This window comes from Vombatus ursinus, unplaced genomic scaffold, assembly GCF_900497805.2.
Source record: "Vombatus ursinus unplaced genomic scaffold, bare-nosed wombat genome assembly UNPS02014864.1, whole genome shotgun sequence".
NCBI lineage: Eukaryota > Metazoa > Chordata > Mammalia > Diprotodontia > Vombatidae > Vombatus > Vombatus ursinus.
Window position 1 is genome coordinate 16,678,170 of NW_020954642.1, and position 21,711 is coordinate 16,699,880.

At 42.4% G+C, this 21,711-nt stretch overlaps 1 protein-coding gene across 4 annotated transcripts in view; it reads left to right on the forward strand.

The window, feature by feature from the left end:
* Window positions 1-12,738, forward strand: part of LOC114027892 (cadherin-5-like) — a 49,998-nt gene extending 37,260 nt beyond the window's left edge. For all 4 annotated transcript variants that reach the window (XM_027842071.1, XM_027842070.1, XM_027842072.1 and 1 more), the window contains 7 exons: window positions 614-801; window positions 1,840-2,090; window positions 4,033-4,175; window positions 4,872-4,996; window positions 7,586-7,694; window positions 9,857-10,102; window positions 11,722-12,738. In XM_027842071.1, coding sequence (XP_027697872.1) covers window positions 614-801; window positions 1,840-2,090; window positions 4,033-4,175; window positions 4,872-4,996; window positions 7,586-7,694; window positions 9,857-10,102; window positions 11,722-12,251 — 1,592 coding nt within the window. In that variant the 3' untranslated portion in view covers window positions 12,252-12,738. The remainder of the gene's footprint in view (window positions 1-613; window positions 802-1,839; window positions 2,091-4,032; window positions 4,176-4,871; window positions 4,997-7,585; window positions 7,695-9,856; window positions 10,103-11,721) is intronic.
* Window positions 12,739-21,711: the final 8,973 nt, after the last annotated feature.

The window sequence follows — 21,711 nt, forward strand, 5'->3', positions numbered from 1 at the left end:
AATGCTCTCTTAAATGAATGTTGTTGGTCCCACGGGAACCTGAACAAGAGACTGTGGATAGATTAGGGTTTACATGGACTGTTTAATTTCTGATTTTGTGTCCCCAATATCTAGAATAATTCCTAGAATACAGTAGAAACTTAATAAAAATGTTTGATAGATTGATATCTAGCACCTCTATCAATCAATCAACTAGCAACCATTGAGTATCTGCTGTGTTGTAAGCACTGTGGTAAACTCTAAGTATACAAAGACAAAAATAAAATAATCCCGGCCTTCAAGGAGCTTCTTTTCTTAGTCAGATGACCTGAGGAATAGCAAGGATGATAGAATGGACTAGGCTGGTGCTATTGTCCATACAGCTCTTATTAATAAGGAAAACAAGCCAGGACAAGAGAGGAGCATAAATTTTGCCCAGTACTTTATGGGGAAAGAAAACAGTGCTGGGAAACCTGTGAACAGGGATTACTTGTACCATTAAAGCTATGTGACTTTGTTGTCTGGGACATAATTCACCCAGATTCCCTGCAAAGTAATGGTCTATCTAATTAATGTAAATTAAGAGGCACAGCTTATTAACCAAACTCTCCCTAACATTTCTTTTGTGGAGCAGCAAATTACAAATTTGTGGTTCCTGAAGATATTCGAGTGGGAAGCCCCCTGGGGTCCCTGACTGTCGAAGACCCTGATGAGCCCCAGAACCGAATGACCAAGTACAGCATCGTCCAAGGAGAATACAGGGACACCTTCGTCATTGAACTCGATGCTTCCAGGAACCAAGGCATCATCAAACCCATGAAGGTACATGGAGCACATGAAGGTGAAGCAAAGAGGGCACATGAACTCTGCCTCAGTTTCCTCATTTTTAAAATGAGTTAATAATAAGAGAACCTACCTCCCAGGGTTGTCGTAAGGATAAAATAAGATCATATTTGTCAAGCACTTTGTAAACTTTAAAGCACTATGTAAATTCTAGCTATTACTGTTAGAGGAATGACATCCCTTCCAAAGCAGAAATTCTGTGTTTTTTCTGATAGATTTAGAAATGCTTCCATAATGACCCCAACAACTCCAGCAACCAAGACTAAAGTACTAAGTGTCTGAGGCAGAGCAGGGCAAGGGGTTCATTTGTTTCCTTTCCTTTGGTAAGACTGACCCCAAATCCCATAAGCCTACCCAGTCTACTGGAGGTACATCAATCCACCAGTCAGCAATCAACGCCCAGTGTTGTGGGCCATGATAGGGAAGTTTAAGATCTGTTCCAGCCCTCAGGAAGGAGAGAAACTAGTGAATGCATATGCCAAGAACACTCTACATTCCCCATCTAAGTGTGGACAGATCTTATCCTTCTGACTTCCTGCCTAACAATACAAAGCAATAGATACAAAATGTGTATGAGGGATGTATGGGCTTACTTTTCTGGGACAGCAATATCTGGGCTTGAGTGGTCTAGAAAGTCTTCCTGCAGAAGATAGAATATGACCATCTGGAGGGATGGGTCAGATTCATGGAGCATAAGTAATTACGTCCAAAACAGAGTTGGAGGAAGGGGCTCCTGCTGTTTTATGCAAGCAGTGCTGACCGCATTGACCTAACCTTTAGGTCTATATCTCCATGAATCAATGAGAATTTGAATCCATTTGACTGTATTTCACATTTGTAATAATAACTCAGTCCCCTAGCACTCTTTATAGACAGAGCAGAGATTATTACCATCTCCATTTTACAAATAAGAAAACAGATCCAGGAGGAAAAAAAGCAATTTGGCCTCTCCCTACAATCCAGATTTCCAAACTCCAAGTTCATGGCTCTTTCCAAGCGTTCCCTTCTCTTTCCTAGCCCCTGGATTACGAGCACATCAAAGAATATAGCTTCACCATCGAGGCAACGGACCCAACAATTAACCTCCGGTACCTGAATAACGTTCCCTCAAAGAACCTAGCTGTTGTTCACATCAATGTCACTGATGTGGATGAGCCTCCAGTCTTCTCTCAACGTTTCTACCACTTCAAGCTGATGGAAAACCAAAAGAAACCTATAATCGGCTCAGTGTTAGCCAAGGATCCTGACGCAGCTCAAAGGAACATTGAGTAAGAGGGAACTGTTTTCTGTGACTTTGGGGAGGGGAATGATACCCAAATACAATCCCTTGTTTGCCTCCTTCCAACAGATTCATGGGATTTTAGAGATGGAAGGAACTTTCAATGAATAGATTTGCCAAACATTTCTTAAGTAGCAACTTGGTGTCAGGTGCTGTCCTAGGTGCTAGAAAATACAAAGGCTAAAGTAAGATGGTTCCTGCCCTCAAGTAGCTTACCTTCCACCAGGGAGATAAAATATGTTCACAGAGGGGTAAATGCAAGACGCAATCAAAATAAATACACAGTGACAGGGAGGGATTGAGGAGGGGTACTCACAATTAGAAGGATCAAGAAAGGCCTCGTGAAGGAAGTGAATCTTGTGCTGAGTCTTGAAGAGATCAAGGGGTTCCAAGAGGTGGAAGTGAGGAAGGAGAGCATTCCTGGGCATGGGACACAGCCTGTGCAAAGTCAGGGAGGCAGGAAATGGAACATGTTATCCAGGAAGCAGCAAGGAAGCCAGTTTGGTTAGAATATAAAGCATGTAAAGGGCAATAATGCGTAAGCCTAGAAAGATAGGCTAGAAGTAAGATGGCGAAAGACTTAAAATGCCAAATGTAAATATAAAACATGGAATGCTAAAATGGAAGGGGACTCTAGAGGCCATCTAGTCCAACCCTCTCATTTTACAGATGAGGAAACTGTGGCCACACAAGTCTCAGTGGCAGAGCTGGGAATCAAACCTAGATCTGATTAGAAATCTAATGCTCTCTCCTTTGATCCATTTTCCCTTTCTTTCCCACCTTATGACATCCTAACCCTCACTTCCCAAGATCTCAGGCTCCCTCTCATTTCCCAAGACCCCTCACTATTTTCCCCACACAATAGACAGACCCTAACCTGCCAACTTTCTGCCTATATCCCAACCCTTCAAGAATCAAATAATAATGATAACTCACACTCAAGGGTGTGCTGGATCCAGCTCATAAGGGGATTGTTAAATTTTCAGTACGAGCACTTAACATTTCAGAAATCAGAAAACTCTACAAATCAGGGTTTGGTGTATTGTTCTGCTGATCACTTAGACTTAAGAAACTGTTAATAATGCAGATTAAACATAAAAGTGTGTAGTTCATACTCTTTTTTCCCAAGGGAATATTTGTTAAACATTTACCAAAACACCCCTGCTCATATTTCTGTAGTACCTGAAGGTGTAGGTACACAGAGTGCTGGGCCTGGAGTCAGGAAGACTCATCTTCTTGACTTCAAATCTGGCCTCATACACTTACTAGCTGTGTGACCCTGGGCAAGTCATTTAACCCTGTTTGCCTCAGTTTCCTCATCTATAAAATGAGCTGGAGAAGGAAATGTCAAACCACTCCAGTATCTTCACCAAGGAAACCCCAAATGGGGTCATGAAGAATCAGATATGACTGAACAACAACAACAACAAAGGTTTACAGAGTGTTTTCCTCAGAACAACCCTGTGAATTGGGTAGTATAAGTATTATGAATTCCAAATTTATAGAAGAGTAAACTGAGGCTAAGATGGCTCACCTTCTGGAAGTAATTGTGCCCATGGTTAAACAACTAGTAAGTAACCACAAGAAAAGAGAACTGAGACCCAGAATGGAGGAAAGACATGCCCAAGATCATAGAGATCAGTACCATAACACGTGTTGTGACCCACAACCCAGAGTTCTTTCTAATATACTATTTCTCCCATAGCCAGAATAATTAGAGTTCCCATGCAAAAGTGCATAATCTCAAATGTCATTAACATCCAAGGCCAACCTGACTTGTCCCTGCTTAATATGTAGCTATATGACTTTGAAAAAGTTACTTACCTTCCTTTAGTCTTAGATTCCCCATCTACAAGACAGCAAACCCAATGAAAGCATGTAAAGGGTATTGGAAAGATATTCCAGGAGATGTCTTTTCTCCCATAATGTAGATACCACATCCGGAAGACCAGCGATAGAGGACAATTTTTCAAAATCTCCAAGCAGGGTTACATTTCCAATCTTAAGGAATTAGACCGTGAAATCTACCCTTGGTATAACCTGACTGTTGAAGCCAAAGAGATGGATCTTCATGGTGAGCTGCCAATGGGGGATGTCCCTTCTGGGGCTCCCTCTTTTTTTCCTCTCTGTTTGCCTCTTTCTGACAAAGGCTGGGAGGGAAGACTTTAGAAAACATTCATGTGTCTTTTTGGAAAGGAGAAGAGAAAAGCCAACCAAAGCTGAGGAAGATAGGGACAAGCAAGATGGTACAGATAAGCAACCAACAAGTATTTATTGTGTGCTTGTTCTTTGCTCATTATTGTGTAGTAAGAATGTTGGGCTTGGTGTCAGAAGACCTGGGTTCAAGTCCAAGATGTAGTGCTTGGATAAGAAATTGTATCTCTCCAAGCCTTAGTTTCAGATGAAAAGTTACAGATGAGGCAACTGAGATCTCGCAAGAGGGGTTAACTTGTGAAAGGTCACAAAGCTGGTTAGTGACAGAGCTAGGGCTAGAAATCAGGTCTCCTGCTTTCCCAGTCAGGGACTCTTTCCACCACTCTACCCCATTTTGTCTTGGTGATGACAGAAGAAGGATTGAGTCATGGGCACTTGTGTCAATAAATCTCAGATCTTTGGGGCACCAGCCATCCTCACAAAGCAAGGAGCCCTGTGATGATGACACCCCTGTGGCTTTGTCATTTCCTAAGTCTGACTTGCTTGAGTCATATAGTCACAAGTACCAAAGAAGGAGGTGTGATTTAAAAGTAATATCATCATTTCCTATCCCCAGGGAAACCCACTGGCCTAGAATCCATTGTTCAAGTTCACATAGAGATCCTGGATGAGAATGACAATGCCCCAGAGATTGCACAACCCAATGATGCAAAAGTGTGCGAGAATGCTGCCCCCGGAACAGTGAGTACCCTAGAAACCCTGTGTCCCTAGCCATTGTCATCCTGGGGGCACCACAGGTTTGGGGGGAGGGTAAGCTGGGTATGTTTACACTTGAGTCAGGAAGTAGGATCACATCAGACAAGATGTAAATTAAAAAGAACATCTGAGACCACCTGCTCTAACTCCTTCAATCCACAGAGAAGCACACGGATGCCCAGAGCAGGTCAAAGACTTGCCCCAGGTCACACAGATAGTTAGCAGCAGACTGAGGATCAAAACCCAAATCTCCTGACATCAGTCCAGTGTTCTATGACTAGGGGATTCCATTTTCTTATCTATATGTAGCTCCCAGCTATAATAATTAGCTTGTTTTTGGCCTAGGGCACAACATAATTCCCCCTAAGGTCCACACTGTTCCCTCTTCTTCAGTTTTAAGGCATTTATTTTAGATGAAAAGTTATGAGTTTAATCACAAAAATCACTCTGAGCCCCTACTTAAGAAAAGTCCTAACATCTAGGGAGAAGTTGAGTCTTCTGCCTAACTCTATATTTGTATCTGTCTCTAGTGAACCCCTGGCATTTTTGTGGTTGAGGCAAGCTTCAGCTTACTGGAAACTTTTGGATAATGAAACATGAGATTATATTATAGGATTGATATTATATTATAGGATTATATTAAGTTTATATGGTCAGATTTCCACAAGAAGGATGTGTTGGGAAAAGATCAGGCCTTTTATTAGGATTTCCCTCAGCCTGAGTTTTCTGCCTCAAAATGTCTGTAGTCTCCTTAATATCTCCCTTCTCTGTCACAGCTAGCTTTGCTCCTCAAGGATATGCTGGGATGCCATACTTGCTCCAGCTTGCCAATTTCAACCACATCAACTTTACATACAAAATGAGAGCATTAGACTAGCTGATCTTTGAAGTCCTTTCCAGATCTGGTATTCTCCCTATGTCCTAAGGTCCTTTCCAGCTCTGACATTTGTGATCCAACTTTAACATTTGAACATTTTAAGTTCTGAGGTACTTTTCAGCTCTAAATTCTAGGTTTTAAGATTCCTTCCAGAGGCTGTGCCTAGGAAGAGCTGAGCCACTCAACTTGATGCTCTCCAGGACCCCTGAACCCTCATTTTCACCCTGACCAATTTTATACCTGCTGCTCCTACCCTCTTTTCCCCATTTCCACCTTCACCCCCCACCTCACACACATTTGCCTCTTTCCAGAGGCAATTTTCTTGGTCCTTTGTGACTTCAAAGACCATAACTCCCTTCCCTGGCCAAAATTCTCCTATGTATTGTCTCCCCCATTAGAATGTAAGCCCCTTGAAGGCAGCAACTACCTCACTTTTGTATTTGTATCCCCAACGCTTAGCACAGTGGCGGGCACATAGTAAATGCTTTTAATTCATTCATTCAAGAATGAGTTGAGTGGAATGTTCTAAGATCTCTCCCAATTCTGACATCCCACAAATTGAAGCGAATGGACAGTGGACAGCCCCCACGTCTACACACCTAAAACACATGGCAGTCTTGGCTGATGACAGTAATCCTACAGTTCAGAAGAATAGCTCCTGGTTGTTTTCACCCTTTATTTGTTTTTGTGATGTATTTATTTTCAGGATGTCTAAAATTACTTCTATTACTAAGGTAGCCACCAGGCTCTGGTACAAAATTGAAATTTATTAAAAAGCTAAGAAATTGGGGGAAAAAAAGAACCCAGAGGCAACACTACTATTCTCTCACTGTAAATTGCTCAACCCTGCAGACAGAATGGTTGTGGTGACTGGTTTCTTCTCAAAGTTCCTCTCAAGGCATAGAAACCCACAGGCCTTTAAGGGTAATAGTTAAAAAGACTCAATTAGGAACTTCCTTCTTCCCTTGGAACTTGCCCACACAGACCCATGAAATATCTGGTCTGGCCATTTGACCTAATCTTTCAAAGTAAGTTTGTTTATGTGCAAGGGGATTGTGGGTAAAGTGAAAGACTTTCTCTGAATATAGGATTTTCAGAGTAGAGGTTCCCTCAATATTTTGAAGAGCTACTAGAGCAGTCTTATTGCCCACCCCCAACACCCAAGGGCTGGCCCCTTCGATCAAGAAAATCACTTTCCTCTAAATGGGATTTGTAATCCCAAAATTAGGGCAGCTAGGTAGCCTAGTGGATAGAGTGCCAGGCCTTGAGTCAGGAAGACATTAGTTCAAATTTGGCCTCAGATACTTACCCTCCTTGTGTGTCCCTGGGCAAATCACTTCACCCAATTTACCTTAGTTTCCTCATCTGTAAAATGAGCTGGAGAAGGAAATGGCAAACCATTTTAATATCTCTGCCAAGAAAACCCCAAATCGGGTCATAAAGAGTCAGTCACGACTGAAATGGCTGAACAACAATGACAAATCCTAAAATTTGCCTGGGGTTCTACTTGTTCCTGTGCACAGGAGTTCCCAGAGAGATACATGGTGCCATATGGATGTGGTAATTCTAGCCTATTCTGAAGCTGTGCCCATAGATTGTTCATTTTCCACTATTGAGAAACAATGTTTCTACACCCAATTCGCTACCCTGTTTTATGCAGAACTGACTCCCCAATTCCTTCTTTTCAATCACTACAGTTAGTCACAAGGATCATGGCCACAGACAAGGACGTAACACCACTGGATGTGAAGTTCAAATACTCCCTGAGCAAAGAGGACAGCAATTTTACCCTGACAGAAAATCGAGGTATTGTATCTCTACGAGAGCTCTTGTTATAGTGATACTTAAAATAACATCACACTTCTACGGCACCTCAAAATTTATGAAGAATTTCCCATCCCTTCCAACAATTCCATCGACTCTCTTTCTGGCTGCTCTTGCTGCCTCAAGTCTCTCCCCACTCCACTCAGCAGTCAAATTGATCTTCCCAAAGCACAGGTAGGACCATGTCACCTTCCTATTTAATATATTCCAGTGGCTTCCTATTATCTCTAGGTCCAAATATAAAATTCTCTGCCATTTAAAGACCTCCATAATCCATCCCCTTCCTAACCTGTCTGGACTATTTACACTTTATTGTTCTCCATGTGGTGACACGGACCTCCGTGGCAGTCCTTGTATAAGACATCCCATCTCCCAGTTCAGGGCATTTTCACTGTCTGTCCCCCATGCCTGAAATTCTCTCTCCTCATCTCCACCTCTTAGCTCCTCTGGCTTCCAGTACCAACTAGATTCTTCTCTTTTACAAGAAATCTTCCCTGATCCTCCTTCATGCTAATGTATTCCTTCTGTCAGTTTTATCTCTAATTTATCCTATCTATAACCTATTTACACAGAGTTCTTTGAACATGGTGTTCCCCTTCTTAAGAGCAGAGACTATCTTTTGCCTCTATTTGCATCCTTGGCACTTAACAAAGTGTCTGACACCTAGTAGGCATTTAAATATATGTTAACTTGACTTGCTAGGTACTAGAAGTATTATTTTTCCCATTTTATATAGAAGGAAAATATAATGGAAAAAGGTTAAATTATTTGCACAGTATCATGCAATTAGGACCAGTCAGGATTTTAACCCGTGTCTCCTAATTCCAAGTCTTGTGATCTTTGCAGGCTACCACACTGTCTCTCATGCAACCCAATTTTCCAACTCAATTCAAAAAGAGAAAGTACAGCCAAGATTATCAGGCCAAGTTCTTTTGTAACCTCAGGACTTACAACTAGAAGAAACTTTAGAGATAATAATATCTAGCATTTATACAGTGTTCTAAGGATTTCAGAGTGCTTTAGATATGTCATCTTATTTAACGTTCATAATGACCCTATAGGGTAGTGCTGTCATAATGCCTATTTTATATTTTAAGGTTGGGAGAGATTAAGTGATTTACCTAGGATCACATAGCTAGTGTCTGAAGCAGGATTTGAACTCAGGTCTTTCAGAACACTTAGAGATCATTTGGTCCAACTCCCTCATTTACAAATGGGGAAAGCGAATTACAGAGTTAGGAAACCAATATGGTAATCCAGGTGTAATTTAAAGGCTGAAAACTCAACAAAGTAGAACTGAAAGAATGCTGAACCTATAATAGAAGGATTTGGGTTTGGGAAGAGAAAGGAAGGATAGGAAAAGGAAAAGAAGAGAAGAATAGGGAGGAAAAGACAAGGAAGGGAATGATAGAAAAGATAGGGAAGGGAAGACTAGAGAAGGGAAGGATAGGGAAGAGAATGAAAGGGAAAGATAGGGAAGGATGGGGAAGGAAAGGGAAGGAAAGGAAATGAAAAGAAAAGGAAGGAAGAAAAGGGAAAGGAAGGAAAAGGAAGAGAAGAGAATGGAAAGAAAGAGAAAGGGAAAGGAAGAGAATGGAAAGAAAGAAAGGGAAAGGGAAAGAAAGGAAGAGAAGGGAAGGGAAGGGAAAGCTAGGGAAATAAAGTTGAAAAGGGGAAGGGAAGGGAAGGATGGGGAAGAGAATAGAAAGAAAGGGAAGGGAAGATAAAGGAAATGAAGCAAAGGGAAGGGAGGGAAGAAAAGGGAAAGGAAGGAAAGAGAAGAGAACAGAAGGGAAGAAAAGGGAAGGGAAGGGAAAGAAAGGGAAGAGAACAAGCCTTTATTAAGAACCTACTATATGCCAGTCACTATGCTAGGCACTTTACAAATATTATCTCATTTGAATCCCAGTTCTGCCATTTACTACCTGTATAACTTACTACCTGTATACTTAGGCAAGTGAATTCATTTCTATGGGCCTCAGTTTCCTCCTTTATAGAATAATTGGTTGGACAAGATGATCTCCAACTTCTCTTGGAACCCTGTATATGATATTATGAGCCCACAACAGCATTGTGCCAGACTCCCAGGATATTAGCAGTTGTGTCAGATCAATGACGTTATCCAGATGTACTTTCCCTTTCAGACAATTCAGCCAACATCACAGTGAAATATGGTCAGTTTGATCGGGAGAGAGCCAAGGTTCACTACCTTCCTGTGGTCATTGCTGACAATGGGAAACCCAGCCTTACAGGCACCACTACCCTTGTCATCACAGTCTGCAAATGCAATGACCATGGGGAGCCCACGTTCTGTGAAGAGCCAGCCAGGACGGTTGGAGTGAGCATCCAGGCCCTTGTGGCCATCTTTCTGTGCATCCTCACCATTGGTGGTAAGTGCAAGAATCTTGACCTTGTAAAGTAGGGTCTTATTTGGGGTACAAGGGAGGGAGGGGCCAGGTTTTGAGTAACCAAGAAGTATATGACATGATTTTTAAAGCCTTGGAGTGGGAATTAGAGACCCACATTCTTGACCTGGCTTTGCCACTAGCTTACTTTGTGACCTTTCATAATTTTCTTCCTCTCCCTGGGCCTTAATTCTCTCATCTTTAAAATGAGACAGTCAAATTAGATGATCTCAAAAGCCCATTCCACATCTAATATTCTTCATTCTTTGTGGTGTAACAGGCCTAGTCCAGTGTTCTTTCTAATATACCACCAAGAAACAGGGATTATTATGCCCATTTTACAGAGGAGAGAAGGGCAGAGCCATAAAACAATTTGCCCAAAGTCATATAACTTATAAGTGGCAGAGGAAGGATTGAAACCTAGATTGTCTAACTCCCAGCCAATGCAACAAACAACATTCGAAATGCCAGCTCTGGAAATTTTTGCTAGCTGTCCATGGTGCCTGGAACTGCTTCCCTCCTCATCTTTGCCTCCTGGTTTCCTTCAAGTCCCAGCTAAAATCCCACCTTCTACAAGAAGCCTTTCCCAATCTCTCTTAAATCTAGTGTCTTCTTTTTACTGATTATTCCCCATTTATCCTGTATATATCTTGTTTGCACATAGTTGTTTGTATGTCACCTCTCCCATTAGATTGTGAGAGCTCCTTGAGGGCAGGGACTATCTTTTACCTTTCTTCCTATCCCATTTGACAGTGTCAGTGACTTTGGTAACAAGAACTTTTTTTCTGGGTTTTCAGCAGCCGGGACTATAGCATCTATAGGGGTAGCTGCCAGGCTGCATCTCCACAAGGGTTGCTTGTGATGGCAGAGGATGATGGCAGAGGGCAGTGGGTTATTACTATTCCCAAAGCTTTTCAGTCCAGGGTGCTGGGTTGTCTCCATTGAGGTCTGAGAGGAGATAGTGGTCAGTGCAGTGGTGGTCTGACTAATCTTTAGCTCTCCCTTCAAGGGGACTGACAAGGCCATCTAACTGAGCCAGGTGCCATCACATAATAAAAAGAATCACCAGGTTGGGATGTAGTATGAAATGTTGGTTCTAGAGCAGGTTCTGCCACTGACTTGTTGTGAGATTCCCAACAAGTCATTCCTCTGGGCCTCAGTTTCCTCATCTGTAAAATGAGGAAGCTGACCTAGATTGTCTGTAAGGTTGCTCCAGTTTAGAACTCTTTGTAAACTTTAAAGCACCTTACAAATGCTAGCTATCATTATTATTATTATTATTATTAGAATTGACAGGAACTTAAAACACAGAACACAGGGTGTTAGAACTAGAGGGACCTTTAAAACGTAAGTCACAGAATGTTGAAACATTCTTTGTTCACACAATCTAAGGACCCTTCCGGTTTAGACATTGTGTGACATAGTTAGAAACGTGCCCTACCATTAGATTGTTATCTTCTTGGGGGAAGGAACTGTCTTTTGCCTCTTTTTGTATCTCCAGTGTTTCTCACAGTGTGTAGTACGTAGTAGGTGCTTTGTAAATGTTTATTGATTGACTGACTATGTGCTTAGTAAGAGCTGACATAAATACGTTTTACTTGTAGTGATCACGCTTCTCATCATCCTCCGTCGACGGTTAAAGAAACAGGACAGAGCTCAAGGCAAGAATGTAGCAGAAATTCACGAGCAGCTGGTCACCTACGATGAGGAAGGCGGTGGAGAGATGGATACCAACAGCTATGATGTATCTGTGCTCAACTCAGCCTACAAGAGCAGTGGAAAGCCACCAGGAGGGAAGCCACCCCGGTCTGCCCTAGATGCACGGCCTTCTCTCTATGCTCAGATCCAGAAACCTCCCAGGCCTGCTCACCCCCCAGCTGTAAGTGGGGAGATGGCTGTCATGATTGAGGTGAAGAAGGATGAGGCGGACCATGATGGCGGTGGACCCCCATATGACACACTCCACATCTATGGCTATGAAGGAGCTGAGTCCATCGCCGAATCACTCAGCAGCCTCGTCACAGACTCCTCAGATTCAGACATTGACTATGACTTCTTGAATGACTGGGGGCCCAGGTTCAAAATGTTAGCTGAGCTATATGGCACCGAGCCTAGCCAGGAACTGTTATATTAAAGTCACCACTGACTGGGGGCTCTGAAGGACAAGAGTCGTCAGAGGCCAGCCACCATTGGCACCGACGGCCGAGTTCTCACGCTAGGGATCAACAAAACCCCTTTCATTTGGATCCCAGAAACCAGCCCCTTTGCAGGAAAAGATCCAAATCCCCAAGGTAACCTGAAAGAAACCATAAGGATAGACATAGCCACTTTTTAATTTCTTGCACATAATAGATACTCAATAATGGCTTGTTGAATTCACTTGAATTTGGAAGATGTAGAAAAATAACTGAGTATAATCGCACACCTCATCCTCCATTTATCCACACCTCTGGAGAGGCAGTGAGATGTGGTGGATAAAACCCTGGATTTGTACCCAAGTTCAAATTTTGCCTCTGCTAATCACTACTCAAAAATGTGAAAAAGGCACTTCTCTGGGCCTCAATTTCCTCTTTTGCAAAATGAAGTGGATGGACTGGTTGTTGTCCTTCGGTGCTCAAAGAGGACCAAAATGATATCATTATGTCAGAGTCAAGGTACAGTGTGTTCGACTGTGGCTGATCAGACCAAGACAATGTCTAAGGTCTCTTCCCACTCTATAACCTGGGATTCTGTGAAAAATATGGCCATTCTGACAATGAAGGCACCACCATCTACCTGATGGCAGATACCATGGAAGACAGCAAATTACCGACTTCTACCTGGTTTGCCACGCCAACTAAGCAACAGCTGACAGCTCAGTACCACACAATGCTTGGGAGAGAAGATGTCTATGGGAAGCCAAGTCAACTGCGTTTGTTCTGCTTCAAATTTGCTAGTAAATCTTCATAGGTCATCCTTACTCTCTCTGAACCAACAGTATAAGTTGGATTTTCCCCACACACCACACTCAGGTCCTTAAATCTTCTAACCACTGTGACATCTTCAGACTTTGGAGGTTAAAGTGGTTAAAATTCTCAGGAGCTTCCTTAATGAATAGCATCTTCTAGGTCACTCTGGTTTGGGTTCCATGCCTACAGAGAAGTGAACTTGGTGACCTGCAGCCTCTGGATGTGATCTATCCAGCTAACTGGGCTATTTTCTTTCAGTGAAGCCCCAGAGTATCTCAGAAATCACACACACACACACACACACACACACACACACACACACACATTCTTACCTCTTAGAAACAGAAATGCATCCATCAATCAAGTCTGTATTCACCTTTGTGAATAAATCCTCTTCCAAACACACACACACACACACACACACACACACACACACACACACACAATCTCAGAGTTGGAAATGATCTCAGAGGTCATATATTCCAACCCCATACCTGCTACAAAATCCCAGAAAACTGCTCAGATGGCCTTTGCTCAAAGACCCCCAGGGAAGGAAAACTCCTACCTCCCAAAGCAATCCATTCTACTTTTGGACAGTTCCAAGTGTTAGGAAGTTTTTCTTAGGCAGAGGTAAAATCTGCCCCTGCAACTTCCACCTAATTATAATTCTGCCTAATTTCTCCTAATTCTGTCCTCTGAGTCCAAACACACTAATTCTTATCCTTCATCATGGTGGCCCTTCAAACACTTGCAAACAGCTAGCTTGTGTTTTCCCTAAGGAATATGCCTAAGTTTTCTTTCCTGAAGACTGACCGTCCCCCAGTACCTTCACCCATGGTGAAGGGGCATGACCCTGAAGCATCTCACCAACCTGATCCCCCTCCCCTGAATATGCCCTAATTAGTCAGCATCATGCCTCAAATTGGACACAATACTCTGGTTGTGCTCTAAGACAGAGGACAGTGGGATAGTTGCCTCCATTATTCTGAATATTCTGCCTCTAGCATTATGCCTGTATAATAGCCTATATAATGCAGCTGTTGGGATGGCCACCTCATGCTATTGACATATTCAACTTGGAGTTGACTAGATCCCATCAACATCACTTCATTCCCAGGACAAAGCCAGGCACAGCTTCCAACATCACCCTACTAAACTTACTTGTTGTACTGTGACATTGAAGGGTCCACTGAACCCCTCTCCCAAGCTTCGTAATACAGATGAATTTTTCTTCACAGTTGAGATGACAGAGATGAGAAATGACTCACCATGGAATAGGTTTCAAGACCACCTTTTGTCTCTCTCTTAATTTGCAATCTTCAACCTTTAAAGGACCGGTGATTTTGTTCTCATTGGTACCCTCCCACCACCACCAATGCAGATCGCAACCTCCCACAGTCTTTGAGAGCTGCGGTAGCTGAAAAGTTCATTAACTTATGCCCAACCTGGTGAGGCAGCTCTCTGAATGGAGCTACTCCAGTCCTTGAATGACAGGCACACAGTCACATGGACCATACTTCCTGCTTAGTAAGAAGCATGTATTCCACTGACAAAACGTTTGCGAGTTCCGGGTCACCTGCACACTACAGTGGGGCACCGGAAAAGGACTTCAAACAAATATTGAATCTTCAAATGCTGTCTAAATGGGAGCTACTATCATATGTCCTTTCCCTTAGAAATACCACCTAACAAAAGTAGACTTCATTCCCCCTGAAGACCCAAAGGACCCAGCTCTGCTGCCTTGACCTTGATCTGAATCCTTCATACCCACCACCACCATGACCATTTGTTTTCTCCTTTGTAATGGAGATAGGCCTGAAAGGGCCCTCTGTCCCTCTTTCTCTCACGGATAAATGGCTGTGAGGTATCAATTGTCTCTTCTTCTGGCTGGTATCCAAATCCAGTACACACGTTCATGCCAGCTCCACTGGGCCATTCTTCTCATGTAGATCCAGTAAACAAAGAAAAACTTTCCCAGACCTGACTTATATCCCATCAGGAGCCACCTGTAGTAACCCAAAAATCAAACATTCTTTGGCAAATACATATCAAAAAGTTCACTGTCCACATAGCCAGAAGAAATATACTGAAAATCCTGGTAGTCTCCCTTTCTAATGCATGCAGCAATGTCTTAAGCCTGTTTGGGGTGCTTTCACTCTGTGACAAAATGTAGATAACACTGAAATATTTCCTTAACCCCTCACTAGTTGGGTATTTTTCCTACATAAAAGTATTTTACTAATAATACTGACAGGCAAATATATATATAGCTCAAAATATTGGTTCATAATTAATTATATGCTAGTCAAACTAACTTAATATTAATTCAGGTTATGTTAGTTGGATAAGGTTTCATAAAACCTTTCTTTAGCCACCCTACCCCTTTTAGTATAGTAATTGTTTTCTGGAACTATTAACTGTACATTGACCAAATTGCTGCACTGAACGTACTGTATTTTTATATTTGGGGTTTTTACTAAAATAAAAGAAAATCTTGAGGTTGGTTTTTCAGGTGTTCTGTTTCACTGTTTGATCACTAAACTGAACAGTCAACATCAATCACATTTGGCTGATGTACCTTTGAGTAAATTCAAACTTCCCAACCATGGAGATGGGAAGGCAGAAGGCAGAGCCTCTGGGTCGCAGTCCTGGCTGTGATGTGTTTTAGCTATATGGCCTCGAGGAAATCACATTCCCCTCTGTGGGCTTCAGTTTTTTTCATTATGTAAAATGAGGAGACTGGACTAAATAGTGTCTAAGAAAACTGAACATCAGGGCTGAAAGGGCCCTTAGAACAGAGAAAGTCAGAGCTGGAATGTACCTCAGGATTTGGGTCTTCTCCAACTCTGAGGTCAATTCCAGCCCTAACATCCTATGTTCTAAGGTCCCTTCTAGTTCAAGGAGTAGAAGAGAATCTGAATCTGCTCCAGAGATGATTGAGAGAGCTGGGGTTAAACAAAAGACCACTCCAGAGAAGCCTCAAAGTGGAGAGGTCACCCAGTTTTAGAACTTTGAGAAGTGACTGGACAAAGTATGGAAGAGACTCATGGGAAGTGTGTGGGTGAGTCGATAGACCCTCCTTTTCCCCAGCCATTCTCCCTCGGTATGGGCAGAGCTGATTGGCTGGTCTTCAAGGTTCAGTCATGAGCCTTCTTTTGTTATCTCTCTAAACGCTCTCAAAGGGGGATCTCATCAGATCCCACAGATCCAGGATCACTTCTGTACAGATGATTCCAAATCTTTTTATCTGATCCTAATTCCTCCCTTGAACTCTAATCCAGTATCACCAACTGCTGCTGGTCATCTGCTTCTAGATATCCTGTAGGCATCTTAAACTCATTATTTCCAAAATGGAACCAACTATCTTTCTCCCTAACTCTACCCCTCCCTCCAAACTTTCTCCCTTGGGAGCCATCCTTGGCTCCTCCCTCTCCTTTGCCCAACTCCTATTGTCCTATAGCAATCAGTGGCCAATGCTTATCACTTCTGCCCTCACAATATCTCTCACATCTCACATCACTGCACTTGGCACAGAGTTTAGCACATAGTAGGCACTTAGGAAATGCTTGTTGACTTGTCAGTTGCCTTCTCTTATGACTGGCATCTAAATCCAGTGCTCAGGCCCATTCCAGCCCCCTTGGGTCGTTCCCCTCATGCAGATCCAGTAAAGGAACAATCTGACCCCTTCTTTCCACACCCATGGAATCCATCATAGTCTAGACCAGGGGTGGGGAACTTGTGGCCTCAAGGTTACACGTGACATTCTAGGTCCTTGGGTACAGCCTCTTGACTGAGTCAAAGTTTTATAGAATATATCCTTTTATTTAAGGGGATCTGTTCTGTGAAATTTGGGTTCAGTCAAAGTCCTGCACTTGAGGACCTAGAGGTCCACATGTGGCCTTGAGGCTGCAGGTTCCCCATCCCTGGCTAGGCTTTCCCCATCCAGGCTACTGGGATAGTCTCCTAACTGGAATCCCTTTTTCCAATATGCCCTCTCTTCAACCCATCCTCTGTACAACTGCCAAAATAATCTTCTGGATTGGACAGACACAAATTTGTCCATGCTTGTAATCCTTTTGTGGTCTCTAGCATAAACACAGATTTCTCAGCCAGTCATTTAAGGTCCTCTAGAGTCTAACTTCAACCTGCCTTTCACTCTTCTTTCACATGACTCCCCTTCATGCCTTTTGGGTTCTAGTCAAATTAGACAACTCTGTTTCCTAAATTCAATATTCCATGCCTTCCCTCTGCACATTTCAATCAATCAATAAACATTTATTAAGCACCTCCTATGTGCCAGGCACTGTACTAAGCACAGGGATACAAAAAGAAGCAAAAGACAGTCTCTGCCCTCAAGGAGTTTAAAATCTAATAAGGGAGACAATATGCAAACAAAAAGAAAGCAAGCTATATAGAGGATTAACAGGAAATAATTAAGAGGGCAGTTAGCTGGCACAATGGACAGAGCACTGGGCCTGCAATCAGGAAGACTCATCTTTCTGGGTTCAAATCTGGCCCCAGACACTTAGTAGCTGTTGAACCCTGGGCAAGTCACTTAACCCTGTTTTGCTTCAGTTCTTCATCTATAAAATGAACTGGAGAAGGAAATGGCAAACCGCTCCAGCATCTTTGCCAAGAAAACCCCAAATGGGTTCACAGAGTCTGACATGACTGAAACAACTCAACAACAAAAATTAAAATGGGGAAAACATTGAGATTAAGAGGATTTGGAGAAGGCTTCCTGTAGAAGATAGGACTTAAAGGAAGCCAGGGAGGTCAGTAGCCAGATTGAAAGAGGAAGAATATTCTAGGTTTGGGAAACAGTCAGAGAAAATGCCTGAAGCTGAGAGATGGAATATCTTGTTCCTGGAACAGCCAGGAGGCCAATGTCACTGTATCAAAGAGTATACATTGGGTAGTAAAATGTAAGAAGACTGGAAAAGTAGGAGAGCACTAAGTTATGAAGGGCTTTGAATGTCAAACAAAGCATTTTGTATCTGATCCTGGAGGCAATGGGGAACCACTGGAGTTAAATGATTGGGGGACATGATCAAAACTGCATTTTGAGAAAATCACTTAAGTGGCTGAATGGAGGAGGGATTGGAGAGACTTAAGGTAGCAGATTTACCAGCAGCTGTTGCAACAGGTGTGAGGTGACAAAAGTCTGCACCAGAGTGGTGGCAGTGTCAGAGGAGAGAAGGGGGCACATAGGGTAGATGTTACAAAGGTGAAATGGACTGACCTTAGCAACAGCTTTAATGTGGCTGGGAAGGGGCGTAGTGAGGGGATGAGAGATAGTGAGGAATGCAGAATGACTCCAGGTTGTCAGCCTGAGGGACTGGGAAGATGGTGGTGTCCTCCACAGTACTAGGAAAGGTAGGAAGGTAGGAGGATTTAAGGGGAAAGATAATGAATTCTGGTTTGGATATGTTGAGGTTAAGATGTTACCCAGCCATGCCCCAGGCTTGGTATGCAATCCCTCCTCATCTCTGCCTTTCAAGCATCCTTATCTTCTTTCCTGACTCAGTTCAGGTACCATTTCCTCTGTGAAGTCCTCCTTGACTTCTGCAATAATGAGCACCCTCTCCCCCCTCAAATTACCTCCTATTTACTTATCTGTGTGCGTGTTGTATCTCCCCAGTGGAATATAAGCCACTTACAGGAGGCAGAGATGGTTTTATTTTGTGTCTATGTCCTAAACAACTATCATGGGCCCTTGCACATAGTGCATTTATTACATAAATGCAATAAACTTGAATTGAATTGAGAGGCAGAAAAGGAAAATGGAATCATTCTCATTGTACAGAGCAGCAGAATGAAAGGGTCTGCCAATGTGACTAGCATTCCTTGCCTAGCCCTCAACAGTGACTGAGTGCCCAGAGAGCATTAAGATCCCAAGACTGAGTCCCATGTAGAGAGGACAATTCAAAAGATTCATTTGATTTCACTCAAGGCTTTGAGGACCCATTAAGCCAGGCTTGAAAGGGACATATGTGTCAATACCAGAACTCAAATGGGTTGGTTCAGAAGAGGCCCTCAAAATAAGTAGAACTTTATCTCCCCTGCAATGGATGTTATTTCCTCCTTTTTCAAGGGACCCAGATCACCAGCAACAGGGCCCAGCTGGGCCCTTTCTCCGGCTCCCTCTCATCCTCTCTTTTCCTTTTCTACCTACAGCCAAGTCCTGTCCTACTGTTTACATTCCCTGGTATTTCCTTGGCCAGAAAGATGAATATAAATTCAAAATCTCAGAAGCCTAAGAGAACCCATACCATCCCTTCCTCCTGCAAGGAAGGAGAATCTGCCCCCACACACACTTTGAGAGAGCAGTTATGTTCCTATATTTCTAGGCAAGTAATCTTTTCTCACTCAACCTCAGTTTCCTCATCTGTAAAATAAGGGTGCTTATCTCTGCACAATTTATCTCAATTGAATGAAAAAAGGCTTTGAAAACCTGAAAGCACTAGAGATTCATCTTTATATCTCCTCTACATAAGAAGCACCCAGGAAATGCTTATCGAATCAATGAAATGAACAAGAAAAAGAGCACAAAATTTTGAAACTAGCCTAATTAAGTCACTCAAACAATTAAGCAACTAAAATGGAAAATATTCATTTATTGACACACTCGTCACTGATTAACACACAAGGAGATCATACAATTCAAAATATGTGGCATCAAAAACCCATGTTGCTAGAGAAAGAGATACTTTTCCTTTGAAACATCTCTTTACAAACATTTAGCTTTCAAACTAGACGGCCCCAGATTCCTAACGCAATTAAATGTCACCATTTCAAAATCTCTAATGAATGTGGCATTCTTGAATTGTCATGTATGTCATCTTCTATAATGAATGCTGTGGGTCATTATGGAGAAAGAAGAACAAAAGGGAAAATAATCCTATTTCTTTTGTTTCCTGTTTTGGTTTGGTTTTGTCTGTTACAACTCAGAGAACTGACAGCGAGCCCTTGGCAATGACCTTAGCCAGTAAGGGGCAGCAGAGAGCCGTCTGTGGTGAAGTTGGGCTGTGGGAGGAAGCGGGATCTATGAATTATGAATTAGACTTTGAATGGGGGTAATTTTTCCTGCTCGCCAGGAATTTCACTGAATCACAGGATCTCAGACCTGCTGGTGATAACATCCATGCCTTTCGCTTCAATGTCGACTTCGATGCAAAAGCCTCCTAAATCATTGTATCCAACCTTCGCTGTCTCCTGAACTCCGGTCCCACCCACACCCCCAGCTCCCTGCCGAACATCTCCCTTGGATGACTCCTTCGATTCAACCCAGCCCAGACTAAATTCATCATCTTTCTCTGATGGATTTTCTAAATGAATTTTACTATTTTAAGATATCCAGGTTAATTATCTCATCTATCTCCTTTCTAGAGACTAGATAACAAGTAACTAACAGACAGAAAAGAACATAGCATGAGTACCCAGAGCTCCCAAATATTGCCCTTTCCAACAAGATACAAAAACAAATTTTAAAAACCCTGTACTTGGAGTCAGGAGACCTAGATTCAAATCCTGATTCTGCCACTAACTTTCTGTGGGACTCCACACAGACTTCCTTCTGGGCCTCAGTTTCCTCATCTCTAAAATAATGGGATAATACTAGGCAAGTAGGTGGCTCAGTGGATAGAGCACTTGACCTAGAGTCAGGAATTCCTGAGTTCAAATGTAGCTTCAGACACTTATTAGCTTTATGACTCTGGGTGGGTCACTTAACCTCTATCTCTGCCTCCTTATCTGTAAAATGGGAACAATAATAAAACCTACCACTGAGATTATTGGAAGAATTCGATGAGATTTATAATATGCTTTGCAAACTTGCAGCACTATATAAATGCTAGCTGTCATTATTAGCTATCTACCTCAGTTTCCTCATCTGTAAAAATTAGGATGATAATAGCTACCACCGAAATTATGAGGATCAAGGGAGATAATATGAGGATCAAGTGAGATAATATTTATAAAGTGCTTTGCAAACCTTAAAGTACTATATAAATGCTAGCTATTATTATTATTGTACAAATGATCTCCATGGTCCCTTACAATTCTAAAACCTATAATACTCTGGGGATGTGTCCACCCCAGGGTGGTTGAGGTTTCCTTCCTCACCCTTTCTTAATGCCTTCCCTCTGAGATGATCTCCAATTTATCCTGCCTACATCCCTTTGGTAGATAGCTGTTTACATGTTGTCTTTCCCATCAGACTGTGAGCTCTTAAAAGCAGGGACTATTTTTTGCCTTTCTTCATATCTCCAGTCTAACACAGTGCCTGTTTCATATTAAGTGCTTAATAAATGTTTGTTGACTGACTAATAATGATCCTATGAAGCTCCCCTGGAATTTTCCAAGGACCTAACAATTGTCCCTAGCTGTTCTAGAATAGCTGGAAACTTTCTCCTAAAAGAATGAAAAGGGGCCTGTGTTTAGGGGGGCATGCTAGCTGTCATCAAGTATTTGAAAGGCTAACCTGAGGAAAAGAGATTCTTCTTTTTCTGCTTGACCCCAAAGGACAAAACAGGATCAGACTGAATGTATAGAAAGAGACTGTGATCAAATATAAAGAAAAGACTCTGGGCTGCCTCCCTATAACTCACAGGAGACCTTCAGGGAGGCCTCTTGTTCAGAGTGTTA